The sequence below is a fragment of the Peromyscus californicus genome, unplaced genomic scaffold (genome assembly GCF_007827085.1).
Source record: "Peromyscus californicus insignis strain IS unplaced genomic scaffold, ASM782708v3 Scaffold_2__1_contigs__length_46816999, whole genome shotgun sequence".
Lineage (NCBI taxonomy): Eukaryota > Metazoa > Chordata > Mammalia > Rodentia > Cricetidae > Peromyscus > Peromyscus californicus.
The window spans coordinates 21,724,200-21,739,187 of NW_026294540.1; the positions used below are offsets into that span (position 1 = coordinate 21,724,200).

A 14,988-nucleotide genomic window follows, 5' to 3' on the forward strand; every position below is an offset into this window, starting at 1 on the left:
GGTCTCATCTATAGATAGGTATAATAACTGGCCAGAAAGCAGTCCTGGTGAGGACTTGGTGTGTTCTAGCCTCCAGAAGGACTTACTTATGCTATGTCTAGAAGAGTAATCATTCAAGACTGTTAATTATTGTATGTACAACCAATGACTGACTACCCAGTACCTTCAGCTTCTTGTAGGGTAGAAATGATCACCTCTCCAAATCCGTAATATGAAAAAAAGTATCTTTTGAAATATTTTAAAAATATTTTGAATTTGTGTGTATTTGTGTCTGAGTGTGTGTATATGGATATGCTCATGCAGGGGGTGCCCTTGGAGGCTGAAAGAGTGCACTGGACTCTCTGCAGCTGAAGTTACAGATGGTTGTGAGCTGCCTGATATGGGTGCTGGGAACTGAACTTGGGTCCTCCGCAAAAGCAGTCAGTAGTCTTAACTGCTGAGCCATCTCTCTAGCCCCTCAATTTTTTGTTAAAAACTAACTAACTAACTAACTAACTAACTGGCTGGGAGATGAGACAGCTCAGTTGGTAAAGGCATCCACCACCACGCCTGGCGAGTCAACTTTGACCCCTGAGACTCACATGGCAAAGAGAATTGACTCCTAAAAGTTCTCCTATAAACTACACACACACACACACACACACACACACACACACACACACACACACACACTCAATCACCCTAAAACAATGAATGCATAAATAAACCGTAAAAGCAAAATCCAAAATAAATCCCAAACCTGGAAACACTCCCTGTTGGCTCTTCTCAGGTTTAAGCATTGTCTAGATTTTAATTCTTGCTCTACAGTAGTTCTACACAGATTTCTAAAAGCTTTATTTTATGTGTTAATCAATTTTAATGCCCTTTCCATTCATAAGGCCAACTCATCAAAAAGGAAAAGGACACCCAGGGGATGATACTTGTTTTAGTGACCAAGAGATTTCTGAGTACCAACTTGAAGATAGACTGGCCCTTCACCATTCCAGTCTGTGAGGAGCAGGAGTTCAAGGTCATCCTCAGCTACAAGCCAAGTCCTTGTCCTGCCTGGACAACCTGAGACTGATTCAAAACAACAGGGCTAGTAATAAAACCAAACCCTTCCTGCCTTGGCTCTTTGGGTTTGGTTTTATACACCCCTCTATGAGGTTCCCACGTTCCCGAGCCCGGCTCCACCCAGTTCTGCACAGGGGGAGTCACAACCAACCTTGACTTTCTGTTGGTGGTGATAAATCTGCCAGGCGATGTGCACGTGCATGGCGCACCATTTTCCTGGTTTCTGGAATAAAAAAGAATAGCCTGGTCAGAAGGAAGACATGTCTGAAGGCCCGCTTTCATTGGCCCCGGGGTCCCTGCAAGATCTGGTCTATGGTCTATGGAGACTTCTTTTCTTTCAGGAGAACGGCAGAGCTCTGTGTCGGTCAAATGTTCCCATCAGTAGCTCTTGAGAGCTCAGGCATGAGGGAGTCGGAACCCGCATCCCTTTGTCCCAAGTGGGCCTGAGACGACAGCTCCTTTACAAGGCAGTTCTCTGCCGAGGACAGGATGGCGAAGGCCTGACTCTGTCTGTGTGCCTTGTCATCTCCAGGATCAGCAGGCGGGCCTAGTGAGCAGCAAGTCCTACCTAACAAATGCTGTCACGCTAACAGGCACCTCAGCTGTCCAGAAGAGCTAATTAGGGGCTGTCTGGGGGATCGAATCAAAACAAGAGAGGGGACAGGCCCCCTCAAAGTGTTACACAGAAATGTGTCACATTCTCACTGCAGTCTGGCAACCTCAGATGTTTCACGGAGAGCCAGTAAGCCATGTGTACGCGTGACTTTATTCACGTCCAGTTAAAAGAAGTGAAAGCGGGGAATGAGGGGCTAAGGAAGAATGAATGCCTTCCTTCCTGCAGGGATCGAGTCTCTCTTCTGCCTTCTGACGAGCATGTGTCAGTCAATGCATGGTGCAAGAGAGGGCGGGGCCAACTCTTTTCTACTTAGCACCTCCACGTGCTCATTCAGCAAATACCACAAGGACGAGAAAGCCCTGCCCCGCTCTGTAACAGCAAAGCACCTGGTTTCTGTACCAAGATGCTGCTCCTGATTTAGGTCCAAGTCTGATACCAGGTCTGCTCTCTTCTAATAGAATTACGGGATGTTTGCGAGCACAGATAACAGACCCATGTCGGGCAAGTGAAGAAGTCGGGTTGGGAGGGCTAAACACTGCACGGGAATGGAGTCACCTAGGAGACAAGATGCCAGGCACACCCAGGAGAGATTACCTAGCCGGTGTTAGCCTCTGGAAATGCCTCTGAGGAATGAGTTGATTAGGTTAATTGAGGTGGGGAAACCCACCCTAAATAAGGGCAGCCCTACTCCCTGGGCTGGGCTCCTGGACTGAGTGAAAAGGGGGAAGCGAGCTGAGCACCAGTGTTCATCTCTCTCTGCTTCTTACGCACTCCCTGCCATCCTGGCCATGATGTACTACGAACTTGAACTGTGAGTCCAAAGACACCCTTCCTCAGGCACTATGTCACAGTAATGAGGAAAATACCCAAGACAGGGATTCTGTGACAGTCAACAGCCGGAACTGGGTCACTCAACCACTGTCTGTCATCTGTTTTCTGCCCCAGCTCTGTGCCAGATAAGTCAGTCTGTACCCAGAGGTCCCCGGCTGGCCAGATCCGGACCTCAGGAACAATTCTGCCTATGTGTCTCCTTCCCATCCTTCGCTGGGAGGGAGCTTACATAGGGCAGGTATACATCACTGAGCATTGAGGGCACTGGGCACAATAAACAGGCCCAAGAGAGACCACCTATAGCCAGCCTCTGGCTTGTCCTTCCCCTGGTCTGTTATCTGAGCATAGCAAGGGGGAGGGTGGCCGAGTCGGGCGGCTCACAAGTTCAAAGCCAACCTGGGGTATGCAGCAAGAGCAAGACCTGGCATCACAATAACAACAGTATGGCCTAGTCTGTCTGTTACATTTATGAAAAGATTGATATTTCTTTTAAAAATATATGTATGCATGTGTGTGTGTGTGTGTGTGTGTGTGTGTGTGTGTGTGTGTGTGTGTGTGTGTGTGTGTGCAGTGCCCACAGAGGCCAGAAGAGGGCGCTGGATCTCTGGGAGCTGGAGTTATTAGCCACCCAATATGGGCGCTGGGAACCAAACTTGGGTCTTAGGCAAGAATAGCAAGTGCTCTTAACTTTAGGGCTATCTCTCTAGCCCTTTGTCAGTTGTACTAAGGAAAAACATAGTGGCCCAGCTTCCTCGAGCACTCAAAAGAAAGAAAGAAAGAAAGAGAAAGAAAGGAAGGAAGGAAGGAAGGAAGGAAGGAAGGAAGGAAGGAAGGAAGGAAGGAAGAAAGAAAGAAAGAAAGAAAGAAAGAAAGAAAGAAAGAAAAAGGAAGGAAGGAAGGAAGGAAGGAAGGAAAGGAAGGAAGAAAGAAAAAGAAAGAAAGAAAAAGAAAGATGTAGGCCACTTCCTATCCCCCTGCCTGTAAAACCAGCCAGCATTAGCTGCTGGCACAGACATTCACTCTGGCATCTCTCCAGCTGGGTTCCTGCTACTGACTTGTAGTTTTAACCCGCAGAGAGTCAGAGGTTGTAGAAACAGTTCCAGAAGAAGCTTTCCTTACCCTTAACATAGGTCTGAAAGGATCTGTCAACTGTGAAGAGAAAATGACAACTCGGTTACATGCCTGTCACTCAAACAATTGCCCTAATTAACAAATTTGTAGTGCTTCATTAGGAGGGGAAATTAAAATGTTAGAATTTTACTTTTAAATGAAGCCCTTTTAGAGAATAATTAACCCATTTTCACACCATCCAAAGAACCAAGTGTCCCCTCCCCCACCCCAGGAGTCTCAGAACACGCACAATGACAAGCGCCCCCACCCCGCCCACAACCCCATACAAGTTTCACCAGCAGAGATGTGCGCTATACCAGCATGACTTGCACATAACCTACACCATGAGGGTCCCCATTTTGAATGGCTCTGCCATAGGCCAGCATGTGGGGCTCAGAGAGAGTAGTCAGTCCTCAGACTACAAAATGACATGGACGGGACATCTGGGAAAGTCTGTCTTGTCCAGACCCTGTAGACCCAGGCTGTCTTTACCACATCCTGACTTCAGTACCATGTCTTGGAAAAAAAAAAAAAAAAAAAAAAAAGTCCACTAAAATAAAAACTGCTTAGAGGGTAGAGTTATAAATGATGGTCAACAGACAAGCTCCCCTCTATGGAGAACCTCTGCTTTCTGTTTCAGAGGCTAGCACAGCATCAATTATGAATAAATAACATAACTGAGGCATTATGGATATTTTATTTAGCTCTAGAGCATGCTCTGTCTGTAAGGGCAGCGTGGTCCAGTAACTCCCTGACCTCAAACGAGAAGATAGGGGTATGTGTATGTCTGCAGGGGGGTAGGGGTGGGGGTGCCTAACTTCCAGGAAGAAAGTGCTCTGTGCTTTTCCATTCAGAAGATTCTATAGTGATTTCTTTGTGCCAGAAGAGATATAAGCAGCTATAGACAACTGACCAGTCAGATGGAAGGAAGGTAGACAGGCTGGCGGCATTTAATTTCTGGGCTCAGGATCTTTTCTTTTCTTTTTTTCTTTTTTTTTTAATCTGAGCCAAGTCATTAGCCCGTGGCATTCCTGCAGTCGGGGAGACTGTGTCTTCTATAAGGGACAGGCATCTTCTTACATGAACCATCAAAGGTGGGGGTGCCCGGTGGGCCATCCTTGGCAAATGACCCCCGCCCCCGGTATTACCTGTGACCAAGCCCGACTTTGCACGTACCCTTGGGTCCTTTTGGAGTAGAGTGTGGGGGACTGTTCCCGGCCGAGCAGCCACATCAATAGGGTTGGATGTCTACAAAGTAATCAGACCACAGCTTAGGATGCACAAGAAAGCCAGTTGTATATCCTTTCTTACAAACAGCAGAAACGAAGCATTATCTCCCTATTTTGTTCTGAAGTACGACATTTTTCTTATTAACTTTTATCTGTGTATGTTGTATGTTTGTGTATGCAGGTGCACATGCATGCCCCTCGAAGTCAGAGATTGATAATCTGGTATCTTTCTCAATTGCTTTCTACCCTACTTCTTTTTGAGGCAGGGTCTCTCTGAACCTGGAGACTTAGCTAGTAAGCCTACATACAGCCACGGGATCCTTTTTTCTCTGTCTCCATAGAGCTGAGACTACAAAAGTATATTGTTGGACTAGGTAGGGGTGGGGATGGGATAGAAGTCCCAACAGCAATCCGCACAACAAAGGAAATCCCTTATACTTATAGATGTTGGACGACAGGGGTCCTGAGCTCACAAGGGTAGGGGCTGTGTGTGGGTTTAACACATTAGCCAAGATACTAGAAAGGTTCTAAGACTCTGATTTTGAGTTACAGGGCTGGCTCAGCAGTTAAGAGTGCTTGCTGCTTTTATAGGCAAGCTGGGTTCAGTCCCCAGCACCCACATTGGAGGGCTCACAACTGCCTGGAACTCTATCTCCAAAGGAATCTGATGCCTTGGGCATTGTGTTCCCATGCACATACACAGAGACACACAATTAAATGTTTCTTTTTAATCCTAAAAAATAAATAAATGAACAAACAAACAAACAAATAAATAAATAAATAAATAAATAAGAGCTGAAATTTAGGACACTAATCCTATTGTTCCACCCTACCCAGGGCCTTGCAAGGAGCTCAGCAGCTTAGGGAAGTACTGGGTAAGAAGTTAGGTGCGGCTGGTCCCCTTTATAGGATCTAAGATGCCACACAGGCAACTTTTGCCCTCAAACCCTCTTCCCTGCTGACCCTCACCACTAACTGCCACCGTTTCTCATTTATTATTCTTGTTTTGTTTTTTTTTCCTGCTTTACCATCCAACATTGAAAGAAACTCTTAAGTGCACAATCGTGATAGTGTCCACATGAGGTGCATCTTTCAGAGGGCTGACAGTATGGTGCAGACGCTAAGCTACCTAAATATCTTCACTGGTAGGTAATAACAAGAAATTACACTCAGTACCTACTCATTAGTGACGGTGGAAAGGGGACAGGAGAATCTAATTTGGGGACAACAGAAGATTTACCAGCGAATTCTACTGCTGTTCTTTCAATTCCCATCACCATTCTTTTTATTTTATTTTTTTTTTAGGTTTTTCGAGACAGGGTTTCTCTGTGCAGCTTTGCGCCTTTCCTGGATCTCGCTCTGTAGACCAGGCTGGCCTCGAACTCACAAAGATCCGCCTGCCTCTGCCTCCCAAGTGCTGGGATTAAAGGCGTGCGCCACCACCGCCCGGCCCCATCACCATTCTTAAATGTCACTAATAATATTACCGGCCTTGCTGGACCTTTGTCTCCTGGCCTTGCTGGACCTTTGTCTTCTGACCCAACAGCAATAACAAAAAAAAACCCACTTCAAAGGGAATAGTTACTAATGTCTTATGGGGAGATTTTTAAAAGTAATAGTAGGTTTTGTTGTTGGGTTGTTTCTGGTTGTTTCTCTTTTGAGATAGGGGCTCTTGCTACGTAACCTCAGCTGGCCTGCAACTTGCTATGTAGACCAGGCTGGCCTTGAACTCAAGGGATCTGTCTGCCTCTGCCTCTCAAGGACTGGGATTGAAGATACATGCCACCATGCTCAGCTGTAAGAGCTGTTTTCTTTTTCAAAAATTAGAATAAGTATATATTATATACGTTACTATCTATCCGTCTGTATGTGTGTGGGTCTGTCTGTATGTGTGTGGAGGTCAGAGGCCAACTTGAAGGAACCAATTCTTTCCTTCTACCATGTGGCTCTCCAGGACCCAGTTCAGTTCCCCAGGCTTGATAGAATGTGCCATTACCTCCTAAACTGCTTTCCCAACCTCTTGAAACTTATTCACCTGTGTGTGTGTGTGTGTGTGTGTGTGTGTGTGTGTGTGTGTGTGTGTGCGCGCACGCGCGCGTGCATGTACACACAGTGTCACAGGTTGCACAAGGGGAAATTCAGAGGGCAGGGTGTAAGAGCCAGGTCTCTGCTTCTATCCTGTAGGCTCTGGGGAATCGAACTCAGGGTTGGTGGCAAGTGCCTTTACCCACTGAGCCATGGACTGGTCCTTATTTAATTAGTATGCATCCCTCACACTAGACATGAACTAGTTGGGGAGCAAGGTGGAAAGCTCAAGTTTAAGCATGAAGCTTGCCTACCAGGAAAAGTAGGGAAAGAGAGAGAGAGAGAGAGAGAGAGAGAGAGAGAGAGAGAGAGAGAGAGAGAGAGAGAACAGAAGAAAAGCAATCAGCTGCTGTACAAGTAACAATTAAGCTGCAGTTGTTAACAGCCTGATTTGCATACATATGAAGAACTCCTCTAATGAACAGCAATCTACATATTCAATCAGGAAGATGGCCTGGAAAGGCTTATTTCAACACCGAGAGACACTTCCTTGCCCAGATGTAGTTTGTGGTGTGATTGGATAATTGCAAGTGAGGGAAATAGTCTAATTTATTAAATGACCTACCAGTCTGTTTTGGGGACGCACTGGAGATTTGTCAGAACCTAGTGGGGACAGACCAGGGTCTGAGGGATTACTGGAGAACAGGGAAAGGAATCTAAAAATCGCCACCCCTTGCAGTGATGGCGGTCACTGTAAAAGTCCTGTATACAGAGAGTCCGACATTCAAGCTTCAGTTCCCTGCACAGAAGGGCGATTTCAAAGACGCAGCATCCGACCCCTAATGCCTTTTTAATTTCTCTTCCTGTTTCTGGTTTTTAGCACAACACACCTTTGAAAATGCATGTGTTCAATCCAGGAGACTCTGGTCCCAAACTGGTGCTTTGGCTTAGGAATGGGAATGGGAGGTGTGTGGGCGGGGGGGACCAAATGGGGAGGGGACAGAAACCAACCCACACGCAGTGCAGAATCTCAACTAAATGTGGCTGGCCACTGGAGAAGCATACTTCACTTCAGAAATTAGTATCTGAGTAAAATAAGGGGCATAAAATATTATTTTGTATTCTCTGGATGCCATTGTGATTCAACCTAGGGACCTGTGTATGGAATGGAGACAAGTGGTCTATGTCTGAGCCATGCTCCCCAACCCCTCACTGGGGGAGTCTAAGGAGGTACTCTACTGTTGAGCCACACCTTCGTTCTACCACAGTAGATTTTTTTAAAGGTACAGTGTTGTCAAAATTACTTCTGAATATTGACCTTCCTGGATAACTGAGCCTGTGTGGATCTGGTTATTATTCACTAGGTAGAAAATAATTTAGTTCTTACTAAGAATAAAAGGGGAATGAATCTCAAGGGCTAGGAAGATGGCTCAGGGGTTAAGAGCCCTTGTTACTCTTGCAGAGGACCTGGGTTTGGTTCCCAGCACCCACATGATGGCTCACAACCATCCGTAATTCTAGTTTGGGGAGTTCCAACCCCCTCTTCTGACCACCTTGAGCACCAATCATGCACTTGGTGCACATACAAACAGACAGGCAAAATATTCACGCATGTAAAATAAAACCTAAAAAAAAAAAAAAATTAAAAACGTGAATCTCAAAGTAGCATGTCAGAAACAAAGAACAGGCCCCGACATTGGCAAGTGTGAGAATGGGGGTGGGGTGGGAGTGGTGTCCAGACAGGTCCAAGAATGAGCAGGGAGGGAGAAGGGATACTAATGAGGTGAGCTTCGGCCTCGCCACCCCCAGGCAGACCCCGTGCAGAGATGCATGGCAGACAGAGCGAAGGACAGAGAGTAAAGGGAAAACAATCTCCCTCAGACAAACGAAAGAGCAAACAATTCCAGTCTGGGAACTTTTATTCCCCCCTTTTCCCGTTAAAAAGCAACCAACACTCAACACTGCATGTGTGTTCATCCCGCACATTTTAGAGGCATCTTGGAATCTCCTACTAAATACTTAAGGTTTAGTAATGTTTCCCCCAAGGAAACATCCTTTTCTTCAGTGGTGTAGCTACTGGTAGGTTGAGCTATTCCTGCAAACAGACCCTCGCCCGTGTTCCTTGTGACCTTAACGAGAGGGGAGGAGATCGGTGGAAGTGAAAGGTGAGTAAGAGGTGAATATGCCAAAGTATATTATATATATTATATGTATGGAAATGTCACGATGAAGCCCATTATTGCTTATAGTTAATATATGCTAATGGGAAAACTTATTAGAAAGAGGAACATTGGGGAGGAAAAATGGATCTATGTGCCTACAATGTATATATATTCTGCATATATTTTAACAGCTGGTTTTATTTTATTTACGTGTAGGTGTGTGTGTCTGTGTGTGTGCATGCCATGTATGTGTGAGTGTTCACAGAGGCCAGGAGAGGGCACTGGATCCCCCGGAGCTGGAGTTACAGGTTGCAAGCTACCTGATGTGGGTGTTGGGAAGTGAATTTGGGTCCTTTGCAAGAGCAAAAAAAAAAAAAAAAGCACTTAAACCACTCAGCCATCCCTTCAGCCCCGTTCCGGCATATTTTGAAGAGTATAGAAAACTTAGCTTAACTGAGACTACATGGTTCCTCGCAACATCAAGTTTAAAACTAAATGAATTAGGAAAAAAAAAGTCTCATTTCTACTCCTCATGGTCCTTCTGGGTGTGTGAACTCATCACTGCAGACAAGCATGGATCCAACCCACCTGCACGCCTAGCCTGGCCCTCCACTGAGATAGGTGCCCGTGTGTTTGTTCACTGTGAGGTTCTTACCTTCGGCTGAAATGCTCCTTGGAGTGAACCGAAAGGGCCCGTGGGTGGGATCATGGGGGGTATACCCGAGACTGCAGGAGGATAGGAGTGGAAGAGCTGTAGCCAAAGGCGAGGAGGGATTAAAAAAAAAAAGTTTTAGTATGGGGGGGATGGGGGGGCACGTGATCTGTCCCAATTCCCATAGAAAGACATCGACATTAGCAAGCCAACCAATCTCAGTGTGATGCCATTAGCCAAGCTATGATGAGGCGAACACACAGATGCGCCATGAATGTTTAACGGAAAAAAAGTTAAAAAGTAGTTCAGAATCAATCGGCCAACAAATGATGTCCCTGATGAGAACATCATTAGAGAGAGAGAGCTTTGCTAATTATTAATCAAGAAATCACATAGAAACCCTCCATGCATATCGAAAACAGGGGGTGCTAAGCCCAACAAGATGCCTGGAAAATTATGAGTGAATTAGGAAGAAAAAAAAAAAAAGGAAACCAAGAAAAAGAAGAGAAGGTCTTTAGGAGGGTCAGTATTTATATTGTTGAAACTTGATGAGTTTTAAATGAATTTAGATGTTTGGTGGTTTCCAGAAAGAGGCGATTCACAATCCTTGCTTCATTAGGCTGTTCTCGAAGTGGCATTTCCAGAGGACAATTTAATCCCCTCATCTAAAATGATGATGGATATTTGCGGAGGGTTAAATGACTCGGTTTACATTTTAAATGGAACTACCAATTTTCATAGAAAGTCTAAAAAGAATCATCTAATCTTGTTGCCCGTCACTGATCATTTGAAGTAACAGAGATAACGCGGGAGTCCGGGATACCATGTTTTAATTGTAAGTTCCTCCTGTCCCAGACTTTTAGGTACTCGAGGCACCTGATATTTATACATAAAGCAGAAATCCTTCTGGCCACTTTTCAGTTCATGGGCTGCTCAGGGAGCAGGCTTGTTGGAGCCTACGGGGAGGGGAGCTGAGCCCTGATGTGATTCTGACCACTCAATGGTACAAAGATGGTTCCTAATGAAGTGTGAGTCTTCTGGACTCATCAGCTTACAAAGCACACACAACAGCACGCATGCGCGGGGTGTGGGGGGGTGGGATGCGACACAAAACAAACACGCTAGACACACAGCGCAACCCACGGCAGCAGAAACACGCCTCACTCCTTGAAAAAATCTTATTTCTCTGACTCCATGATCAAACTATCATATGATATTGAAGCAACTACCCAGCCCCACTGCTGTCCTAGTACGTTAAAAATACAGCAACAAGCTTCCCTTAATAACGCTCTAGGCGAGCTGTTCTCAGGAACGACTGAAATCCACACTCTGAAACCCTGGCTTCGGAGGATATCACGCTTTCTGTTGTTGTTCCCTATTTCATTTTGCTCTCTCCGAAGATACCAAGAAGTTTTCCAGACTAATTGATATTGAACTAAATCCACTTAAACAGCGATTGCCAGCCAAGTACCCTCATTTAAAACTACTTTTAAGTCTAAAATTGTGTTTCAGCTACTTGAGCGCACTGCATCTTAATTTGCCTTATAACATCCTAATCCCCAAAGCAGGGGAGACTACTTCATAGATTAGCCACTATCGCTAATATTATGAAATAACTCTCCCCCAGCACGCTGCATAAAGCGGGGTAATTAAATACATGCTGTATTAAAACGCTCCAATTTCTATGACTCTGCCTCCAAGTGGTCCTTTCCTCTCTAATGGCTACAATTAAAAAAGAAAAATGGGAGGCCCATTCCCCTCTCCTTGCCTCTGTTGTGGACCTCTTAGAATAAAAATATAGCTGCCTCTTGCCCCTGGTCGAAAAGCCTGAAATATCTCCGTCATAAAATAGAAACTTCCCAGACACTCAGGCCTCCAGGCTCCTCCTACACCTTTAACCCAGGGACCTTGTGTGGCCCATGAGTAGGAAGGCACTGACTACTTTGGTCTCAGGAAGCCGGCCTGGGCCACCCGCTGAGCCTATGACATTTTTTTGTTAGAATTATTGCATTAGCTGGTCTTTCATTTATTTGTTTTCAATGTTTATTTTTGTGTGTGTGTGTGTGTGTGTGTGTGTGTGTGTGTGTGTGTGTGTGTGTGTGTTAGAATTATTGCATTAGCTGGTCTTTCATTTATTTGTTTTCAATGTTTTGTGTGTGTGTGTGTGTGTGTGTGTGTGTGTGTGTGTGTGTGTGTGTGTGTGTGTACCTTGTCTATCTTGGCTTTTTTAGAAATGTAATTTATTATCATTAGTGGGTGGGACATGATATGTTTGGGGGGCGGTGTCAGGATGTGCATGTGAAAGTCAGAGGCCAATGCTGATAAGTTAGTTCTCTTCCTACCTTTATGTGAGTCCTAGGGATTGAACTCAGGTCTCCAGACTCATGTGGCAAACGTTTTTTACTCACTGAGCATCTCCTCTGCCTGTCCGCCTTGTTGTGTGACAGGGTCTCTCCCCGGGATGTGCTCTCTCACTAGCCAACTGGCTGACCAGTGAACCTCGGGAATCCTCCTGTCTCCACCTCCCCAGAGCTGGGATGATAAGTGTGCCATCATGTCAGGCGTTTTCACGTGGGTTCTGGGGGCTGACCTCAAGTCCTCGTGCTTATAGGGCAAACATCGTACGGATTAAACCACCTCTCTAACCCCTGACCTTTCATTTAAATCTACAAAGCACCAAGTAAGAACAGAACGTACCGTGCATGAGGCACACTCTAGGGAGAAGTCCACAGATTTATCCAGTGCTTATTGTCACTGCTAAAATGCGTCTGTACCCCAGTGCTCAGCGGTCCAGGGTGGATCACATGGGGGGCTGAGTAACCTAAATACTTTTTCTCTCCTTCCTACCACTTATTTATTTCAGTTTTTCCTCTCTCTGAGTGTATATGCACATTCGTAAGTGTAGTGCCCGTGGAATCCAGAAAAGGGTTCTGTAGCCCCCCCTGGAGCTGGAGTTATAGGCAGTTGTAAGCCACCCTACCTGGGTTGCTGGGAACTGAACTCAGGGCCTTTCCAAGAGCAGCAGGCACTCTTAATCAACCTGTCTGGCAGGGTCATGGGCTGACCTCAAGTTCCCTATGTAACGGAGGATGACCCTGAACTCTTGATCCTTTTGTCTCCACCCGCAGCTTCTGGGAAAATAGGCATGCACTACCATGCCTGGTCTTATTCAGTGCTGAGGATGGAACCCAGGGCTTTTGCATGTTAGGAGACTACTCTATATCCCCAGCCCCTCAAATTCCAAGAGCCCTTCCGTGGGTCAGTTCCGAATGCCTCTAGAGAGGAAACAGTTCTAATTGAGTGCTAGTATTTTCAGATCTAGATGTCTCAGCTACCTCCTTGCACAGTGTGCAGTGTCCATGCATCTATTTAAAGTCTGAAGGAACCCAGCCTTTACAGATGTGTTAAGCAGTATTACAACTGGAGTGTTAAAGACAGTGCTACCTAATAAAACAACAAGACCTGTCCTAGATCAACGCGACTACAACGACTAATCCTCCTTGTTTTTCCTTTAAAAATACAAATTAACCAGTAGGCCAAGGAACGAGAGAAGTTTTCACCCCATAATCAAAATATCACAGTCAAATAGTCAGCTCTCTCTCTCTACATAGAGAAGTTCTTGTCTCTTACGTGGCCCAACATAAAACTCAGGTCAGGACCAATTTATCTTCTGGGAACGTGTACTTAAAATTACACAAAGCAGAAGTGCTTTTCAAATAAATAATGAGTCTAAGGAGAAAAAAATGGCATTTTTTTTCCATCTTAAGGCTTTTTTTTGTTTTGCTTTTTGAGAGAAAGTCTCAGATAGCCCAAGGCTGGCCTTAAATTCTGGATCCCCTTACCTCCATTTCCCAAATTCTGTGTGTGCCAACATATCTAGCTAAGACCTTTTTTAAATTAACTGACTTTTTTTTTAATTGTTCAATTGAAATAAGGTCTGAATAGCAATCTGACTATGTAGAAAAGGGTGCTGTGTTTATTCTAGAAGGGAAGAAAAATCCACTCTTTAAAGAGGCATGAGTCAAAGTAAAAGGGATGGTTTATTTACAGGAAAGAATTGAAATTAAACTCGAGGAGTTCTGGGTTCCTAGCATTTCGAATGGATGACTAAAATCTGCAATTTCATACTCTCCCAAGGCAATAATCATTCTAATGACAGCCCACCCACTCTTCTGGATAGCTATGTGGTTCCAGAAAGTTCCAAAATGGAGCAATGCTAATGATTTGTTGTTGTCTGGCTATTGTGAGACAGGGTCTCCCTATAGTCCAGGCTGGTTTTGAACTCGCTATGTAGCAAGGATAATCCTAACACCTGACCCTCCTGCCTTCGTTTCTCTAGTTCCAGGCTAACAGGCTGATCGGCCGCAGCAGGCGTGCTGATGATCTTTTGATTTGGTAGATGATAGTGCATCGCCACCCAAAGCAAAAAAGAAAAAAAGAAAAATGGCACACAAGCAAGCACCCCGGATGATAAAGGAGCGATGGGGAGACTCTTGGCACAGATGACAGGGAAGGCTGCCAGGCGCTTCTGCATCTGTGGCAAGAGCACTGGAAATGGAAAAGGCATTACAACGAATGTGTAGGACAGCAGTATGACTCACACTATGCCGGTAGAATGGGTCAACTTTGGTGGGGTATTTGTCAAACTGCAAAGGGATCAAAGCAAAAGCTAGTTACTTTGGCTGCATGTTTTGTTCATCCCCTCCAATGGAGCTGACCCACTAGACACGCTTCTGTGTCAACCTCAAGGCGCCCCAAAAGCAGGTCTGAGCGCCCCAACGAGAGTATCCGCAACGTCAATGCAAAGTGGTAAGCCCACCCAGTGTGCCCCACTCCTCGGGACCCCTTGATGCTATGTTTGGGGACTGGCACAAGGCAATCATCCAAAGTGGAGGAAACAGGCATTTATATAAACCAGAAAAGTGGACATCCCATCTGTGCTGGACAGCTGAAGGTCAACTTGGCACAAGATGAGTCATCTGAAAGGAGGGAATCTCAATTGAGAAAATGCCTCCAGAAGATGGGCTGTAGGAAAACCTTAGAGCATTTTTTAAATTAGTGATTGCCCATTGTGAGTGATGCCATCCCTGGGCTGGTGGTCCTGGGTTCTATAAGAAAGCAGGTTGAGCAAGCCATGAGGAGCAAGACAATAAGCAGTACTCCTCCGTGGCTTCTACATCAGCTCCTGCCTCCAGGTTCCTGCCCTGTCTGAGTTCCTGCCTTGGTTTCCTTCAGTGGACTGTGACCCTGGATATGTAAGTCAAATAAACCTTTTCCTCTCCCAAGCTGTTTTGGTCATGGTGTTTTGTC

At 45.5% G+C, this 14,988-nt stretch overlaps 1 protein-coding gene across 3 annotated transcripts in view; it reads right to left on the minus strand.

Moving 5' to 3' along the window:
- Auts2 (activator of transcription and developmental regulator AUTS2) overlaps positions 1–14,988 on the minus strand; it is a 1,133,997-nt gene that overhangs the window by 18,330 nt on the left and 1,100,679 nt on the right. For all 3 annotated transcript variants that reach the window (XM_052753902.1, XM_052753901.1, XM_052753903.1), the window contains exons 10-14: positions 14,280–14,324; positions 9,682–9,777; positions 4,787–4,858; positions 3,620–3,649; positions 1,205–1,276 (exon numbers count right to left, since the gene is read on the minus strand). In XM_052753902.1, the coding sequence (XP_052609862.1) occupies positions 1,205–1,276; positions 3,620–3,649; positions 4,787–4,858; positions 9,682–9,777; positions 14,280–14,324 (315 nt within the window). The remainder of the gene's footprint in view (positions 1–1,204; positions 1,277–3,619; positions 3,650–4,786; positions 4,859–9,681; positions 9,778–14,279; positions 14,325–14,988) is intronic.